The sequence below is a fragment of the Ursus americanus genome, chromosome 25 (genome assembly GCF_024610735.1).
Source record: "Ursus americanus isolate L20-20 chromosome 25, mUrsAme1.1.p, whole genome shotgun sequence".
NCBI classification, from domain to species: domain Eukaryota; kingdom Metazoa; phylum Chordata; class Mammalia; order Carnivora; family Ursidae; genus Ursus; species Ursus americanus.
In genome coordinates this window covers 32,275,731-32,295,907 of record NC_142151.1, presented here as the reverse complement: position 1 = coordinate 32,295,907, position 20,177 = coordinate 32,275,731, and the positions used below count along the sequence as shown (strand labels likewise).

The 20,177-nt window shown below is 36.2% G+C and overlaps 1 protein-coding gene across 1 annotated transcript in view; it reads left to right on the top strand.

Annotated features, from left to right (window-relative positions):
* The window catches only part of ABCD2 (ATP binding cassette subfamily D member 2), a 60,093-nt gene extending 55,986 nt beyond the window's left edge, over window positions 1-4,107 (top strand). The window contains exon 10 of the mRNA XM_045776514.1: window positions 3,419-4,107. Within this exon, the coding sequence (XP_045632470.1) occupies window positions 3,419-3,638 (220 nt within the window). The 3' untranslated portion in view covers window positions 3,639-4,107. The remainder of the gene's footprint in view (window positions 1-3,418) is intronic.
* The last annotated feature ends 16,070 nt before the right edge of the window (window positions 4,108-20,177 follow it).

Below are 20,177 nucleotides of genomic sequence, written 5' to 3'. Positions count from 1 at the left end.
CGAATCGGTGATGACGTAGAATCATGCCAGAAGAACTCTTGAGCCCTTTCTGGTATGACTTGTCATTTCCAGGCATGCTTCCTAATTGATCACATGTTGGCATAACATGGAGTTGTGTCTTAGTTCTGGTGCTTTTTCTGACCTTATCAATGGATTTATTATGCTATTCTGTCATTCAGTTCCTTATTCAAGTAGCCTAAAGAGTCATTGGAAGCATATTCAGCCATTTTTTTTCTCTCAATTGAGGGAACAAATAGGTTTTTGTTGTTGTTGGGTTTTTAAAGATTTTATTTAGAGTAGTTTTACAGTCACAGAAATATTGAGAGGAAGGAACAGAAATATCCCATATGATCTGCCCCAACACATGCAGAGCCGTATTATCAACATCCTCCACTAGAGTGGTACATTTGTTACAATTGATAAATCTACATTGACCCATCATTATGACCCAAAGTCCATAATTTACATTAGGGTTCACTCTTGGCAGTGTACAATCTATGGGTTTGGACAAATTTATAGTTGCATATATCTATCATTACAGCATTGTACAGAATATTTTTACTGTTCTAAAAATTCTCCATGCTCTTCCTATTCATTCCTCTCTTCCCTCAAGCCCTAGAAACCACTATCTTTAATGTCTTTTTCAGAATGTCATATAGCTGGACTCATACAGTATCTAGCCTTTTCAGTTTGGCTTCTTCACTTAGTAATATTCATTTAAATTTTCTCCATGTCTTTTCATGGCTTAATAGCTCATTTCTTTTTAGCACTGAATAATATTCCATTGTTTAGATGTAGACAGTTTATTTATCCATTCACCTACTGAAGGACATCTTGGTTTCTTCCAGTTTGGGCAATTATAAATGAACCCACTAGAAACATTCATATAAAGGTGTTTTGGTAGACACAAGTTTTCTCAACTCCTTTGGGTAAATATCAAGGAGTGCAATTGCTGGATCATATGGTAAGAGTATGTTTAGTTTTGTAAGAAACTGCAAAATTGTCTACCCGAGTGCCTGTATCATTTTGCATTCCCACCAGCAATGAGTAAGAGTTTCTGTTGCTCCACAGCCTTGTTGGCATTTGGTGTTATCAGCGTACTGGATTTTTGGCCATTCTAATAGGTGTATAGAGGACAAGTAATTTTTAAAGCAAATAAAAAAATCTGTAATTCTATGCCTTTTAACAAGAAAAATGTGTTTTTATTTGCAGCTATTCATACCACATTTTCCCATAAAACTAAAAATCATGTTACTTCTGCATTATGAATTAATTTAGACATTATAGGTTGAAGAAATCTATAATTTCTGATTAGCCTTTCTCCTTAGATGAAATTCTTATTTTCCCTGAAAAGATTTCAGGACACAGAAAAAAATGTATTATATTTTCCCCATGACAGCAAAGGGATAATTGTTGATTATAAAGATTAAAATCAATATCAGTATACAAAGAGCTCCAAAATTATAGAAGCTGATTAAATTATTAATCCTGGATAGAATTATAGCTTTATACCTACCACTTTCCTATGCTTGATCCTATTAGTGCAGGAAGTCTATAGATTATTTCCAACGAGCCTCAGTTAATATAGTAGTTTCCTTTAAAATCCTCTAAGGCAAACCCTGAAATATTATTTTAGCCCATTATATAGACATACCTTTGAATCCCAGGTCATGAAACACCCATACATATTCTTCCTCCCATGTAGAAATCAAATAATGTTGTGGGACTGGAGTGACGAGTCAAACCTTCATTAGACACTGAAGATAGAGGTTGCCCAAGATCAGAACTATTCTAAAACTGCTCCCAGTTGTACTGCAACATTAGGAAAGCCCAAGAATATTAAAAACAAGATCATTAATCTCTGTCATATGTTATCAAGCACACGAACTTTCAACCTTCAGCTTGAGAGTGACTTTTACTCTTTTAGATACAGTTTAACACAGGTTAGTTTCCCCCTCTTATAGCATGATCCATCCAATCAAAATGAGATGAAACCAGAGGTTCTTCAGTTGATGAATAGATAAACAAAGTGTGCAAAATCATGCAGTGGAATATTATTCATGCATAAAAGTGAAGGAAGTACAAATACATGCTACAACTAGATGAACTTTGAAATCATTTTAAGTGAAAGTAGTCACAAAAAGCCACATATTATATGATTATATATATATGATTATATGATTGTATATATTATATGATTATATATATATATATATATAACATGTCTAGAATAGACAAATCCAGAGAGACAGAAAGGAGACTGATGATTGGCAGGGACTGAGCAGAAGTGGGTGGGGGGAGGGACTGCTAATAGGTATGGTGTTTCTTTTGGGGATAAAGAAAATATTCTGGAATTGGATAGTAGTGATGGTTACATGAGATTGTGAATCAACTAAAAGTCACTGAGTTTTACACTTAAAAGAATGAGTTTATGGTATGTGAATTATATCCCAAGTTTAAAAAAGGAAGTAAAGCTACTTAAAATAAGCTCACTGATCATAGTAAATAATGACAGGTGAGAGCTTAAAAGGGATCAAGAAGCAAAAAGAACTATAGGAAAAGACAGGAAGACTGGGGACATGTAGGAACATGGTTCACTTCAGCATAGTGACAAAATGGAGGGGCTCAGCCATGCAAGGTCAACTCTGCTAGCATTACTGTCTCCACATATCGCCCACAAATCCCAGAAACCAGAGTGACTTTGGCCTCTCTTTAAGACAAGATGGATTGTCTCCTGTCTCATCAATAAAATAATCTCTTTCCCTCTCCGAAGTTTCTAATTATGAACCAGAGACTTGACAAAGGAGATCAAATTATATGGAGGCATGGAAATATCTTTAAAAGATTTTTATCAAAGAATTCATTTTTAAAAAGTGTTTTAAAACTTTTTTTTCTTTTTTAATATGTTCCACACCCAGCATGGTACCCACAACCCCGAGATCAAGACCCAAGCTTAGATCAAGAGTCCAGCGCTCAACTGACTGAGCCACCCAGGCACCCTTTGTATATCCTTTATTTTTCTTAGTTTTTTTTTTTTTCCTGTGTAACCTTTAAAATTTTTACTTTCTTTCCTCAGCTTCCTTTCCTTATTCCCATTCTAACTAAGCTTTGATATTTATTCAGGAGTCATACTGGGTTTGAAGATAAATTAAATAGATACAAACAGCATGACTTCCTTAGTATTTCATATATATTCAGAATATAAAAGAAACTTAATATAAGCAATAGGATTTCCAAGAGATCGAAGACTTTTGGAGTTAAAAAAAAATCAATACTCAACCTCTTGAAGGTTCTTGAAAGTCAAATGTAAAATAGGCCCCTTACTTAAAATTTGCCTTTGAATATCAACTGGAATGATAAACCTAAAATGGCTTTTCATGATTATTGCTAATAATATTATTTCATTTCAATTATGCAGGAAATACCACACTCATTTATTACAGTTTGATGGTGAAGGAGGTTGGCGCTTTGAACAACTGGATACTGCTATCCGTTTAACACTGAGTGAAGAAAAACAAAAGCTAGAATCTCAGCTAGCTGGAATTCCCAAAATGCAGCAGAGACTCAATGAACTATGTAAAATTCTGGGAGAAGACTCAGTGCTGAAAACAATAAAAAATGAAGATGAGACATCCTAATTTGTTTTGACATGTTTAAAAGTTAATTTTTAGGTAAAAACTCAGAGTCTGTTACAGTGCATGCATTGTGTTCAAGCAAAGCACAGAGAAAAAAAGAAAGTAAGAAATGTTTTATAAAATTTTAGCATCAAGGAAATATATGATCTGACTTTTCAGAAGAAAATAAACAAACACATTATGTGAGATTAGTCCTTTTGGTTTATACTAATTCCTAATGAAAGCTTAATTCACCTGTCAAACAGGATTTTCTAGGTGAATTTATGAAGAATACCAGATTTACTATGTGTATGTGACATGTCTGAAGTTCTTAACAAACATGGGAGACATCTTGAAAATGGAACAACTTAAGAACAGCATGTGGTTTGAAACCAGGTGCATAAAACTAGAAGTTTGAGTAACATTTCAGTCCATTTATGGTTATTAGGTTTAATAAGTAGAATTCATGTGCATCATTACTCGTGGTCAACTAAACCCTGTACACAAAATAGCTGACAGTTTGATAAATAATTTCAATATGAAAAAAATTATTTTAATGGCAGTGGTTGAAAGAAAGAAGCATGGCTATACATGTATAAAATGCCATATTTTAAAATTTTAGATTTTGAGCATCTTACTATGGGCACATAGCAAATTAGTTTTAATGAGAATCTTACATATTTGTTAATAAACTTGCTCATTTTCAGAAGAGAATTGCCAATACAGAAAAGGAGTATCCAAACAATGTCTGTCTCAGCCTGTTACTTTGCTTGGCAGCGTGATCTACGGCAACTTCTGTCTAGAAATACTCAGCCTGTTTTTGTGCTCAAAGGAGGAGTCCACCACATTTTTAAATAGCAGTGCTATAATAGAATATAGGGATCCTCAAAATCACAGTAGTAATAATGTGCAATGAAATAGCACTTTATAATTTACAATCCTCATTTATATCATTTCATTTTAATTCTTGTGGCAATCTTTGGAGGCAACTATTACTTACCTTGTTCACTTTTGAGAAAACTGACACTCAGACTTGCCTTAATTATGCAATTTATTTAGGGACAGATCCAAGGATCAAATGAAGTTCTGCTGATTCCTTGATTCAGTACTATTTCCACTTTCCACTATCATCCTTGAAATCTAACTGTTGAAAAGGAAATGAATATGGTAATGTTAGTGATATTATTATTTGTTATTGTTCACAAGATGTGGAAATTGAATACAAAGTGGAAAGATCATTGGTTTGTGGTTTCAGATGAGCCAAGAAAGTTAGCAAATTTTTCAGGAACTATGCACTCATACTCAATATTAAGGTACCTCTACAGCCAGCAATCAGAAGGGAAATTCATTGTGTTATAGGTAAATTTCATATTTATTGGACATAATGAAAAAGAATCTGCATGCAATAGCCCATATAAAAGAAATCTTATCTATTCATGTGCCCTGATGTGGAAGTAGACAAGCCAGAACTGGCATTTTAATCTCCCACTGCCAAGGCCACCATGTGGATAGGCCAGGAAAAATAAGAATGATCGGTTGTTAGTGGTTTGGGATTTTATTTACATGTTTAGACACAACCATAAAGGATGCTAAGTCAGTGATTCTGACTTCTTCATGTGGTAGAGTACCTGAACTCATTCACGATGACTGTAGTAGAACAGCATGACATTTTCACATTTTCAATTCTGCCATGCTAATTAAGACATCTTCAGTTACTGGTAAATGTAACCATCTTACATGAAGGAATGTGGTATAAAATCATAATCAGTACATCTGTCTAGGTTTTTCTGTTAGTATCTCTAGGTTCTTGTATTCTTTTGCCAGTTACTGCTACTTCCTATTAGAAAATTGAGGCAGGTGGCAAAGGTTTAAAAAAATGCATGGAGCCAAAACTTAAGCTTGATAATGATCATCCATTAATCTTAACTTCTATATTAGCCGTTATTCAGTTTATGCTGCTGTAGGGAACAATCTGAGGCAAGTGTCTTAAGTTAACTTTTAAAGGTACAAGAAGAAAATGAAAAGTCCTCATTTGAAACATGTGCATAATTTCCATGCCTTCATTTTCACAATTTGAAAAATAAAGCATTTAGGACCAAATATATTTTGTTTTGAAACCTAGAAATGAATGCCAAAACAAATATTAGATTTGTAATTAGCCCTTATTTGGTATATCCTAGCAATGAGCGGAAGTAAATAAGATTCATTATTTATAATGTACAGGACTCGAGGATGTTTAAAATTCTGTACTAAAACTGTACATACTGTAATTTAAATGTTACAGTTCGAAGAAAAACATGTTTTACACGAGCTTTTTTGTGCCTATTTTCTGAATTTTCATCAAGGACCAGTATCCTCTAACTTGGAGGAGAAAAAAAATCTGTGATTTGAATTTGTATTGATGTACCATGTAACTATTTCCAAAATGGTCCAATGAGTATACCATATTTTATTATCCTTATAGTTATATTTTATGAAAAACATGAACAAGATTGAGAAACTAAAGAGCCATCTTTGGATACAGCAAAGGGTAGATGAGGGAAGGAAAAAGAAAATATTTCAATTTTCAAAGTACTTTTACCATGTTATCTATTTGCCCAAACTTTTGACTTCTGGAATTTTTTGGTGTTTTGTCAAAGAAAGCTGTAAGTTTATGGAGCTTAGATTTGTAAATGGGCACTTTCTGGCTAACTTTGAACTTGGAAAATAAGTTGCATTCTGTGAAAATGTTGCATTTTATTTCTCCAACATGTAGTGTTAGGCCAAGCATGAGTCTAAAATAGTGTGCGCTCTTGTGAACATGATAATGTTTTAAAAAATCCCTCTCCAGGGGCACCTGGGTGGCTCAGTCAGTTAAGCATCTGCCTTCAGCTCAGGCCATGATCCTAGGGTCCTGGGATCGAGTCCCACATTGGGCTCCCTGCTCCGTGGGGAGTCTGCTTCTCTCTCAATCCCTCTCCCCATTCGTGATCTCTCTCTCTCACGCTCTCTCTCTCTCTCAAATAAATAAATTAAATCTTTTAAAAAAAATCCCTTTCCTGGAATCTCGAGGAAAATGATATATCCTGATATTCAATGTAAGTTTACATTTGTTTACAATAGGAATGGTTTTCCCTCGACAGTAATTTGAGTTTTGTGTCAAATTTTACTCTGCCAGTAAAGGTATAAATGAATATGTTAGTTTTTTTTATTTGAGACTTTGGGCCCAAGAATAATTTCATATTTGGCAATAGGCTTAGCCTATTAAAATCTGTTTGGGATAATTTTTTGATTCCATAAGCTTAGAAAAATTTGTTACACACTGGAACCTAGATCCGGAGAATGTTATACACTTCTGAGATGTGCAGAAAATGGTAATGATTATTAAATCATTGATTAAAAGAGATGCCTTTGATAGAATTACTTTATGGGCAAATAGTATTCTCATTTAAAAAAGGAAAGTACTTTCATATAACCCAGGGTATTGACATTTCTGCTGATATATCTTTAGGTATGTCAAATATGTTTTAGAGTTGCACTTGTCATGTTTGTCACATGAGAACTTTCAGATGGATGTATAAAATATTTTTATTAAAAGCAAATCCCTTCTTCCATTGTTGGTGCCTTTCCTGATTACCAAGTACTAAACTGCTTTACAGTCTTTATTGTAAAATTTCTAAAACCACTGATCTACACTACACACAGGGCTTGTGTTGATGAAAGCAAGTGAGAAAAATGTCCTTAAGGGGTAAAAGTCACTATGTAGCTAAGCTAGAATGTGGCTATGTGTGAATATTCTAGAGTATAATCTCTGTCCAAAGAGCAGTTGAACTCAACATTCCTTGTGAATTCCTTAATCATCATCAAAAACATTTGATTAACCAAAGGAATGACAAATTATTCCAGGGGTAGAAAATGCCCTATTTCTATATTTTAAATGACTGCTGGTACATGTCTACATACACACCTCATTTACAAGTTGTATGATGTACAACCTTATGAAGTACTATGAACAATAGTCCCCCAATAGTTGCTTAAATATTTATTTTCTTTATTAATTCAGCACACACTTACTTATTAAGTACTAGCCTATGCCAGGCACTGTGTTAGGTTCTAGGAATAAATAAAATATGGTCCCTGTCCAAAGAAGCTTACCATCCACTGAAAATTAGGAAAATGAGTACCCTCAGAAGAAAAAGTCAATCGCTACTATTTATTATTTATCAAGAAGGCACAAAGCATTGCATATACTTGATTCATTACATCTTCATGAAACTGTAGTTTAATGAAAGAGGAAAAGTGAGGACAGAAAGGTTAGTAATTCATCCAACCTCATACAGCTACTAAGCTATAGAGCTGAAATTTGAACCTAGCAATATTTGATTACAAAGCCTATGTAACTCCCCATCACTTTCCTTTCAATTAGTTTAGGTCAATTTTCATTTTAACTGTTTTAAACTCAAAAGTATAAGTATATTTTTCACTGGCTCAAGGTTTCTAGTTAACCAAACATGCATTTTTTTCATCTAAAAAGGAAACTTGTCACATAAGTTATATTTTCATTGTTTTTATTATAAATGTTGGATGCAGTCATCTGGGAGAAGGAGAACAAAAGGCAAATTTTCAAATGTTTTGAGGAAGAAATGTCCAAACTGGTTAACATTCATTCATTCATTCGGTAAATATTTATTGACATATTCAAGGTACCATTGATTGTGCTAGGGATTCTAAGCGAACAGCACAGACCTGGTCTCAGTCCTCATGAAACATTTTAGTACACCAACACTAAACAACTGTATGCCCGTTAGATGTCGTGGTCCCATCTAAATGGCATATTTGTTTTATAATATCTTCTCAATTCTTGTATTTCCTGCTTATGACCACTCTGTTGCAACATTAAACAATAAGCATTTTCTGGCCGCAGGATTCCCTAGATTACACATTTAAAGGCTTCATGATCCCCATGCCCTCCAACTTGGTCTAAACGACAAGGTCCAGTAGAACAGTCTGTAGGGCTGTATCATCCTTCACCAGTAGGTGCTGCCCTACATTTAGCATGTTGTCTTGAAACCTGAGAAACATGAGCTTCTCAAGTTCAGGTCATGTAAAGTGAACCAGTTTTGGACAATGAAGAGTATCTCTCTAGTGTTTACACAGAATACAGATAACTGTAGCAGGAAAGTTCCAAAAAGCAAAAATAAGATTAAATTTAAAATAAATAATAAGTAATTATAAAAGTGAATACACAAGTGTTCGAAAGTTAAGCACACTGAGAATTATACGCTCCAGCTCAGTACCTGTTACCCAGTGTAGAAGACAGTGATTAAGTATTCACCTTATGTGTTCTTAATGTGATTTAATACCTATAATATAGATTATGCAAGAGTGAAATAATGAAATATTAAACACTAAATAATCACTTGCCAAATCATTTATTGTAGTTAGTTTATTTTATTTTATTTTTTTAAAGATTTTATTTATTTATTTGACAGAGAGAGAGACAGCCAGTGAGAGAGGGAACACAAGCAGGGGGAGTGGGAGAGGAAGAAGCAGGCTCCCAGCGGAGGAGCCTGACGTGGGGCTCCATCCCATAACGCCGGGATCATGCCCTGAGCCGAAGGCAGACGCTTAACCGCTGTGCCACCCAGGCGCCCCTATTGTAGTTAGTTTAATCCATATAAAATAGGAGGCAACCTTATATATCAAATATATAATTTAACTTTTATCTATTGAATACATTAAATTTAATAATTAATTTTTAATTAATTAAAATAATTAATTTTAATTAATAATTAATTTAGTGGGCCTACAAATCCCTTACTAATTGAAAAATGTAAAAGCTTATTCTAATGAATATATATAAAACGAATGTGAATAGTGTGAATATATATGTATATATGAAGTTGCACACATACAAAAATAGAATACACACTTTTTTTTAAATCCCAAATGGAACATTTACAAAATTTATCACTTATCAGGCCACATAACAAGTCTCAATAAAGTTCAGTCAATTTGTATCTGGAAAAAAAATAAATTGGGCCTAAACATTGTGTAAGTGTATAAAAGTACAAAAGTTTATGCTAGAAAAGTGCCTTGGGACTCACATAAGGATGGGGTAAAAGTGGTCCTATAATAAGACATTATCTTGTTGGAAAGCTACTATAAAGTGAGCTTTGGCAACATGCAGATACTGATAATTCCAGTGTGACACTGACGAAGCAAGTGTCAAAGCCCCCTTGTCCAGGCTAGCTTCTTGCTCCATGCAACAACTTTCCAAGACCCACAAAGGTGGGATATAGATAAGAGAAGTTAATGTAGATCCGAGCAGATACATATATTTTCCTGCAACCTAACACACACACACGCACACATGCACACACGTATGCACACACACAAATGTAATAATACAAAGGCACCTGGGTGGCTCAGTCGGTTAAGCCTCCACCTTCGGCTCAGGTCATGATCCCAGGGTCCCAGGATAAAGTCCCACATCAGGCTCCCTGCTCAGCGGGGAGCCTGCTTCTCTCTCTCTCTCTGCTTCTCCCCACCACCCCCTCCCACTGCTGCTCTCTCTCTTACAAGTTAAAAAAATAAAAAATAATATTTTAATACAAAAACAGCATAACGATTTTGAGGACTTAAGTAACAAAATTTTTTTTCTACTGTGATAAAAAACAAAGTTTACCATCTTAACCATTTTCAAGTGTACAGTTTAGCGATGTTAAGTACGTTCACATTGTTGTGAAACAGCATCATCTTATAAGTCGGAAACTCTATACCCATGAAACAATAACCCCTCTTTCTCCCCCTCTCCAGCCCCTGGTAACCATCATTCTACTTTCTGTTTCCATGAATTTGACTATGTGAGGTACTTCACACAAGTGGAACGGGACAGAGTTTGTCCTTTTGTGATTGGCTTATTCCATTTAGCATAATGTCCTTAAAGTTCATCCATACTGTGACATGTGGCAGGATTTTCTTCTTTTTAAGGCTGAATAAAAGCCATTGTATGTTTATACCACATTTTGTTTATCCGTTCTTCCATTGATAGAGCGGGTTGTGTATGCCTTTTGGCTATTGTGAACAATACTGCTATGAACATGGGTGTGCAGATATCTCTTTGAGACCCTGCTTCTGATTCTTTTGGTATCTACCAGGACTGGTATTGCTGGATTGTATGGTAGTGCTGTTTTTACTTTCTTGAGTAAACTTCATACTATTTGCTATAGCAGCTGTACCAATTTACATTCCTGCTAACAGTGCACAAGGGTTCCAATTTCTCCACATCCTCACCGACACTTGATGTATTTTAATAGTAGCCATTTAATGGGTGTGAGGTGATATCTCATTTTGGTTTTGATTAACATTTCTGATGATTAGTGATGCTGAGCATCTTTTCATATATTTCTTGCCCATTTGTATATCTTCTTTGGAGAAATGTCTACTCCTTTGCTTGAATAATTTTTTTTTAATTCTTTTTTTTTTAAGATTTTATTTATTTATTTGAGAGAGAGAGAGAGACAGCTAGCGAGAGAGGGAACACAAGCAGGGGGAGTGGGAGAGGAAGAAGCAGGCTCCCAGAGGAAGAGCCCGACATGGGGCTTGATTCCAGAACCCTGGGATCATGCCCTGAGCCGAAGGCAGACACTTAACGACTGAGCCACCCAGGTGCCCCTGAATAATTTTTTTTTTTTTAATTAAAACTTGTTTCACAATGTTCAAGGCCCTCCATGATCTGGCCTTAATCTGTTTCCTCTGCTTCCAAAAAGCTGTCTCTCCTTATCCCCCCTCCCATCCCTCTGTTCCTCGTTAACCTTGGCTGGACATGGCAAGTGTTCCCTTTTACTTTCTCTCTTATTCATTTATTTTCTCAGTCATAAATGTCCTTACTCCACCATTTTCATCTATCAACTCAATCAAGCCTTCAGGATGTCTTGAATTCTTTCCAGCTATATAAAACTTTTTCTTCTTTCTTTTTTCTTTTTTTTAAATTAAGTAGGCTCCATGCCCAATGTGGGGCTTGAACTCATGACCTTGGGATCAAGAGTTGAGCTCTACCCACCAAGGCAGCCATGTGCCCCAAAACTTTTTCCTTTTTTATGCTTTGAAAGAGACCACTTCAGACACATGAAAAAATGCTCAATATCACTCAGCATCAGGGAAATACAAATCAAAACCACAATGAGATACCACCTCACACCATTCAGAATGGCTAAAATCAACAAGTCAGGAAACAACAGATGTTGGCAAGGATACAGAGAAAGGGGAACCCTCTTACACTGTTGCTGGGAATGCAAGCTGGTACAGCCACTCTGGAAAACAGTATGGAGGTTCTGCAAAAAGTTAAAAATAGAGCTATCCTACGACCCAGCAATTGCACTACTGGGTCTTTACCCAAAGATATAAATGTAGTGATCTGAAGGGGCACCTGGAAACCAATGTTCATAGCAGCAATGTCCACAATAGCCAAACTGTGGAAATAGCCCATATGTCCATCAGCGGATGAATGGATAAAGAAGCTGTGGTATATATATACAATGGAATATTACTCAGCCATCAAAAAAAGCAATCTTACCATTTGCAATGACATGTACGGAACTAGAGGGTATTATGCTAAGTGAAATAAGTCAATCAGAGAAAGACAATTATCATGTGATTTCACTCCTGTTTTCAATTTAAGAAACAAAACAGGATCATAGGGAAAGGGAGGGAAAAATGAAACAAGACAAAATCAGAGAGAGAGACAAACCATAAGAGACTCTTAATCATAGGAAACAAACTGAGGGTTGCTGGAGGGGAGTGGGGTGCGGGGATGGAGTAATTGGGTGATGGACATTAAGGAGGGCACATGATATAATGAGCACTGGGTGTTATATAAGACTGATAAATCACTCAACTCTACCTCTGAAATAATAATACACTATATGTTAATTACTTCAATTTAAATTAAAAACTTAAAATAGCCCTCAACCAGTCCCTCTGGATCACATTGGTCTGTATTATTTATATAGCTGATTTCTCCATTTCTCTTATTCACTTATTTGTTAACTGATTCTTTCTGCCTATGACTCCTGCCCTCCTTACCTGTAAACTTTGTGGACCAGGAATTTTGCTTATGCTATTTGCTGCAATATTCATAGCACCCAGAACAATAAATGGCAGCTACTTTTAAAGTATTTAATAACTGCATTAACAAATGACTGAACAAATGAATAAAAATAGAGCTAAAGAACAAATATATGAATGAGAGAATTAAAATGATTTAATGAGGATGTATGAAATCACTGAGGGAGAAATATAAAAAGAAGTGCACTCTTTCCTTCATTTTCTTATATATTAAGCCAACACTGCTAGGTAAAACTATAAAATGCAGTTTTTTTTTCTTTTCTGCTGAAAGAAAAATTGAGCACCTTGGAGATTTCATAGTATTTGCTTCATCTGCTTAATCTCTTCCTTTCCAGAGTTAAGTTGAGAAGTAATACTCTGGTTTTATTCTTACCATCAGGATACATATTATATAACTTTTTATTTAAGATTTATTTATTTATTTTAGAGAGAGAGCGTGGTAGGGAGGAGTAGAGGAAGAGGGAGAGAGAGAATCTCAAGCAGACTCCGTGCTGAGTGTAGAGCCTGAAGCAGGGCTTGATCCCATGACCCTGAGATCATGACCCCAGCCAAAACCAAGAATCAGACGTTTAACCAACTGAACCACCCAGGCGCCCCAGCATGCTGATTATAAAAGTTTCAGAAACATTTCTTCTAACTCACTGACTCAACAGAAATTAGATATCCCATTAACCATCTAACTGGACCACCTCTCTAACTGCTACATGGTTCTATCTCTGTGATCACAAATGTATATCCTTCCTCTTTCTGCTTCCCTGGATAGGTCTCAACACCCCTAAAGTCAGGTAGAGCATGCCTATATCCTCATTACTATCAATCCCAATGACCATAAAGAAGTCTTTTCTCAGATTAGTCATGAATAGACTTTTACTTTCTTTGATGTTTATATAAAATTCAATACCAACAGAACAACCCTATCCTAATGACCACTGGACTCCTGATGATAAGAAGAAAAGGGTCAATTCAAAGCAGAAAGCAAATTTCAATTCCAACCTATAACAGAGCCTGTAAGAACCTCTTACTCTTCTGAAGGGCCAAGGTCAGGCAGCCCCCAAGATGGGCCACTTTGGCATGAACATTATTTTGAGTTAAAAGCAATTAAAGCCCAGCTGATTCAGGAAAAGCTTTTTACCTCCTCTTCAACTGCCTGCTTGTACTGTGAAGAAAGCTATTAACAGAGATTCTTCTTTACCTAAGAAATTTATCTACATAATAGAGCCACCTTTGTTTTCCAAACACCTTTCACCTTCCTGCTAATGTCTTTCTCCCCTTTGTATCCTCAGACCCTTCCCCTATCCTTAGCTCATACAAGTGTCAGTTGCCTGTCTTTGGAATTTCCCCATCTGTGGGGATTCCCCACATGTATGCCATTAAATTTTATTTTTCCTGTTAATCTGTCTCATGCTAATTTGATTCTTAGTCCAGCTAAAGGACCTTGAAGGGCAGAAGAAATTCTTCCTCCCCAATCCTCGTCCCAGGCCTCAGGTGTAGGCCATGTGGGCAGTGATTAGGAACACAGGCTGTGAAGAAAGACTGCGTGGTTGAGTCCTGCCTCGGCCACCTCCCCACTGAGCATGTTACTTAAACTTTCAATGCCTTAGGTTTCTAGTTTTTAACATGGGGATAATAATAGTACTTACTTTATAGTATGTTGTGAGGATTAAAAGTATTCACACTTACAAAGAGCTTAGGCGAGAGCACGGCATAGGTTTATAGCAATTATCATTTATGCCTAATATTGATATGAGTTATTTAAATAAATATCTAATCAGCACCCTTCCAGAAGTGGTTGAATGGTCATGGAAGATAGAGGGCTAATTTAGGGGAGAGGGGTGATCCGTTGGGGTGACAAACCCCACGTGTGAGTTGCTAAAGGCAACTAGCTTAGAGTATGATGCATGGTGGTTACTCAATATATGTTTGTGGAACAAATGACTGAATGAATAAATTAGTGAGGTATTGGCAAAAGAAGGAGAAAGGGAGATAGGCAAATGCCAAAGATAAAACTGCAATTTTGCCTAATGTCCAAATGCTAGTTGGCATATCACTGAAACTACACGGACTTGCTACCTTTGCAATGGATCCATTGGTTACTGAAGCCTGAAACTATGTATAAACTGCTGTGTCCAAAAGTTGAAACACTAATCTCTTTTCTTTTTTTTTTTTTTTTTTTAATTTTTTTTTTTAAAGATTTTATTTATTTATGTGATAGAGAGACAGCCAGAGAGAGAGGGAACACAGCAGGGGGAGTGGGAGAGGAAGAAGCAGGCTCCCAGCAGAGGAGCCTGATGTGGGGCTCGATCCCAGAACGCCGGGATCACGCCCTGAGCCGAAGGCAGACTCTTTAACGACTGCGCTACCCAGGCGCCCCCACTAATCTCTTTTCAATGTAGTATCTCCAGTCCCAAATCTGCCAGCATCGGGACACAACTTTAGTGTGTCTATTTTGTACTTATTTCTTCCACGCAATCCCCAAAAGGGACTTGGAGAAAAAGAACAACAAAGAGAAAGTTAAAGAGAGGAAATGGTAATATCCTGGTGGTGACTGTGGTGACAATGATGATAGAAGTGTGCACTTAGAGAGAAGAGAGTAATCCTGGAGCCCTAGGACCCTCATCACACCAGCTTCCCTCATCTTCTCTCTTACCTTCCTGGGAGAACTTCCATATTTCTAGGGAACTCTAGAATAGGTGCCCACTGAAGATCTTCTTCCTTTATGAAGAAGATGGAAAATTGAGATTTATTACAACCCCTTATTGGTCTATTTTGAAATATTTTAATGCTCCCAAACTACTGATCACACCCATCTGGCAAAACTCTAATTGTGTGTGACCCTGATTACCGATTCTTCACATGCCTGGACAAGAGGGGATGAGTGATGCTGGTGCAAGGCATTGTTCAGGGTAAAGTGTTCACTATAAATTGGTGATGATCAAAAGGTGTCTCAGTAATGTTCAGCAATCCCACTATATTCTTTAGTCACTCACTTTCTCATTCTCCACAACTACTTTCCCTGCTCTCTGAACAATTCCAACCTCCTTCTCTTTTTCTCACAGCTGGTCTCTGGCTGACCCTCTCTTTACCTTCTACCACCAAAGATGAAAACTTAGCCTCATCTGCATCCATTCTACCGTTGTCCCTGCTGACAACAGAGGACTGCTTTTCTTGATTCTTAAATTAGTGGCTCCTAGGAATCACCCTTGCTACCTCTTCGCTCCTCATACTTCATATCTAATTCACCTCCAAATCCTGTTCATTTTGCCTCCTAAATAATCACTTTCAAATAAGTCTCCTTTCCATCTTCACCATGTTAGAAAGGTTCAAGTAGAAATCTCCCACTTGCACTATTGCCATTGCTTCCTGACTGATCTTACTGTATCCATTTAATAACTCCATCTATTTCTCTTTTTTTAAAAAAGATTTTATTTTTAAGTAGTCTCTACAACCAATGTGGGGCTCAAACCCACAACCCCAAGTCCAAGACTCCTATGCTCCACCAACTGAACCAGCCAGGTGACCCTCCATCAATCTATTCTTATAAACAAAAACTTTAAGAAATGTTTTTAAGTGTGGTACCACACATATACTTAAAACCATTCTAAACATAAATATACAATACATTTGCACAAATTGAACACCCTTTTAACCACCATCCAAGTTAATAAATAGGGCATTGACAGCTCGGAAGCCCACTTAATACCACCTTCTAATAAACAGCCCTTCTTCCCCCACTCCTAGTATAAGCACTATCCTGACTTCTAATACCACACATTAGTTTTGCCTGCTTTTAACTTTATGCAAGTAGGATCACACTGTATGTATCCTTCTACATCTGACTTCTTTCATTTAACATTATATGCATGAAGTTTATCCATGTTGCAGTGTACAATCATAGTCTGCTCATTCCCATTTTTATTTTTATTTATTTATTTTTAAATAGGCTCCATGCCCAGCATGGAGCCCAGTGTGGGGCTTGAACTCATGACCCTGAGATCAAGACCTGAACTGAGATCAAGAGTTGGACACTTAACTGACTGAGCCACCCAGGCACCCCTCATTCCCATTTTTGTATAGCAATCTATTGTATATTTATCACACAATTATTAATTCCACTCTTACTGAACATTGAGACTGCTTCTAGTTTAGGGCTATTAAGAACAGCAAACTGCTATGAACACTGTTATACATGTCTCATGTTATAAATGTGCATACATTTCTCTTGGGCCCATCCATTCTAGTCATAACAGCGACAGTGACCTATTCCTAATGCAAATCTAACCCTATTACTCTTGATAATTTTCAATAATTTGGGGGAAAAACTAAAATCCTCGATTTGGCCTGCAAAACCCTGCATAGTCTGGATTCTCTCCCTCCAGAGCCTTTTCTCAAACCATGCCTTCTTTTGTTCCAGGTCCTTCTTTCCTTTCCTGAGACGGGAAACATTCCTTCCTATCATGGGGTCTTTTACAGTTTTTTCCATGTGCCCAGATAGCTACTCTTCTGCCTTTTTACCTAGCTTGCTTATTCTTTTTTCAGACCTCAACCCTGCCTTTAGTCCCAGAGGGAAGTCCCTCTAATGTTCCTCTCTGGTTAAATTCCTTAACATAACATATGTCCTTATTATTTGTCACATTTGTACTTTACCTTTCATTGATTAACATCTATATCCAGTCTGCACCTCCCCCCCACCATCACCACACACACACACACACACACATACACACACACACACGATCATCAGTTTCAAGAGGACAAGGACTATGGAACTTGCTTCTGGTTGTTGGGTTGGTTGTATTGGTTCTAAATTTTACTCTAGCCTTCTGCCTGGCCTATAGTAAGAACTCAAGAAATATTTGTCCAATGAACGAATGAACAAATCAATCAAATTACCACTCCTTACCATGTGTAAGGATTATAAGAATGAAGGTCAAGTATCAAAGAATTGGTGTTGGAGTCATTAAATCCTTTTGTGAGAGGATTATTAAAACAACAACAACAAAACTCTCTTCTCCATTTTCTCACATCAAGAATCTGTCACCATGCTCATTAGCCTGACTTAAAATCAGGATTTGGCTTGTTTCAGGTATATAAAAATGTTAGTTTAACTTTGCCAATTGTAGATAGCATTTTATGGACAGATTTATATGTGCCTTTTCTTAAAATATAACTCAAGCATGAGAATATATTTAAGCACTTCCATATTGATGGAATGTTAATTATGGAGCTTCTGTCTATGTAGTTCTGTTCAGTGCAGCTCTGAGCACAGGGACAACTCTCACTGCTACCAGCATGTGTGTAGTAGAATTCTGTGGAGTCTGGCTTATGCTCAAAAGTACAGAGCAAGGTTTTTTAAATGAAAGAATAATGAAAAAAATAACGAACAGAAATACAAAGCATTTTCCCTGACATAAGGACTATGGGTATATGTGTGAAAAGTAAATGAATAAATATAAGGGGTACCATCTGGATTGAATAATTTGCAGGAATATTTCATTTCTTTATTTAATTGTTTGCATTTTTAGTTGATACTTTTAATAGTATAGGATATTTGCTTAAGGCTATTCTTCAATGATAGCATCATATTTCTATTAGTTTCTAGGTAGGTATGAATACCTCTTGACATCTTTTGTAATATATTTTAGAATGAATGGGTGTTCGAAATTAAGAGATTGCCTTAATGCTTGTAGTTACGTGGATATCTAATTACAGACTAATTTCAATTTGTTGAATGTTAAACAAAGCAAAAATTAAAACCTACCTGAGATACTTCAAATGTAGATACTTTACATTTTTAATTAAATGTGTGGATTTACACATAATAATTTTTAATTATTTGAGTTGAATTAAAGAAAATATTTAGGGATGCCTGGGTGGCTCAGTCGGTTAAACATCCAACTCTTGATTTCAGCCCAAGTCATGATCTTTGCTAGGGTTTCCAATATTGAGCCCCACATCAGGTCCGTGCTGGGTGTGGAGCCTGCTTAAGATTATCTCTCTCCCTCTCTCTCTGCCCCTCCCTCCCCTGCTGGCATAGTTTCACTCTCTCTTAAAAAAAATGTCTTTTAAATATGTATATAATATAACATATTATATATATATATATATATATATATATATATATATATATATAACATATTATATATATATATATATATAACATTTATATATATATATATAAAATAATTAAGGAAAATGGCCTTGTTGCTAAAGAGGTTTATTTGCCCTCACATGTGTCTTCTTTCTTTTCATAAAATGATTTACAAGTTAGAAAACTTCCAAAAGAAAACGAGATTTATTTATTAACTGTAGATTTATAGTGGTAGTGATTTGAAAACTATACAATTACTTGTTCATATTTGTTTAAATATCTAATTCCCTCATCTTTAAATTTGTGTTGTATTAAGTGTTTTCTAATGTTTCCTCAACACTGTGATTATTTGACTCCTCTTTGATTTTATCTCTAACTTCCTTGTGTGGTCAGGGTGAGTGGAATTGTATCCTGTTACGTAGCCCTCTAGTGGCTAAAACTTAAAATATTAAGGAAGAAAAAGAATCAATTGTTCCAGAAAGAAGACCATCCATTTAGAGAAGAAAAAATCACCAGAAAGGGCAGAAAGTAGGTGATAGACAGTGAAAGGAAAATTAAATAAGATGTCAAAGTTAGGCATTTTGAAATAGGTAGATGAGAAAGAGATGAGGAATCAGTATTTTCTGAGCAGACTTGGTATTTGGAAATTGTGTATTTTCTCACTTCATCTTCACAAAAACTCTATAGGTACAACCCTATCTTACAGGCAAGGAAATTAAGGCTCAGAGGAGAAAATAAATAACATGCCCAAATCATACAATTAGGAACTAGAGAGCTGGAATTTGATTCCCAAGTCCATGCCCTTAAATAGCAAGTGAAGTTGGGAACACTGAACATCAGTTGAATGGAAGTTTTCCTTCATTCCTTATAGGGTTGCAACTTCCTGTTGGCTCAACAACCAGATTAGCAGGAGTTTGATAGATGAATGTGACAGGGGCACCACCCTATCACACACACACCTATCCACCTACTTAGGGTTCTTGTGGAACTGGAAGTAAGAGGTGGAGTTCACTGATGACGCCCAGGCTCTTAGCTCCAACCATAATGCATTAGCTCAAATGGGTGGAGGGGGGAAAACAGCAATACCATGACAATTTAAGCTAAAGAAACAGTTTCTTTATCCCAGTTCTGCATAACACAGTATTCATATGCAGCATAATGTTAAGAGAGATAATAGCCTTCATCTTTCATATACGCCTTCTGCTTCTTATTTTTCTTTATCTATTTTCACGACATGTAATACTGTATCTATAGCCAAAGGCTAGGGATGGGCTATATTTCGTAAAACACTACACTAGTTCCAGGCAATGTCTAGAGACATTGTGTCTCAGGCAAGGAAACACGACAAGTGCCAGGGAGTACCTACC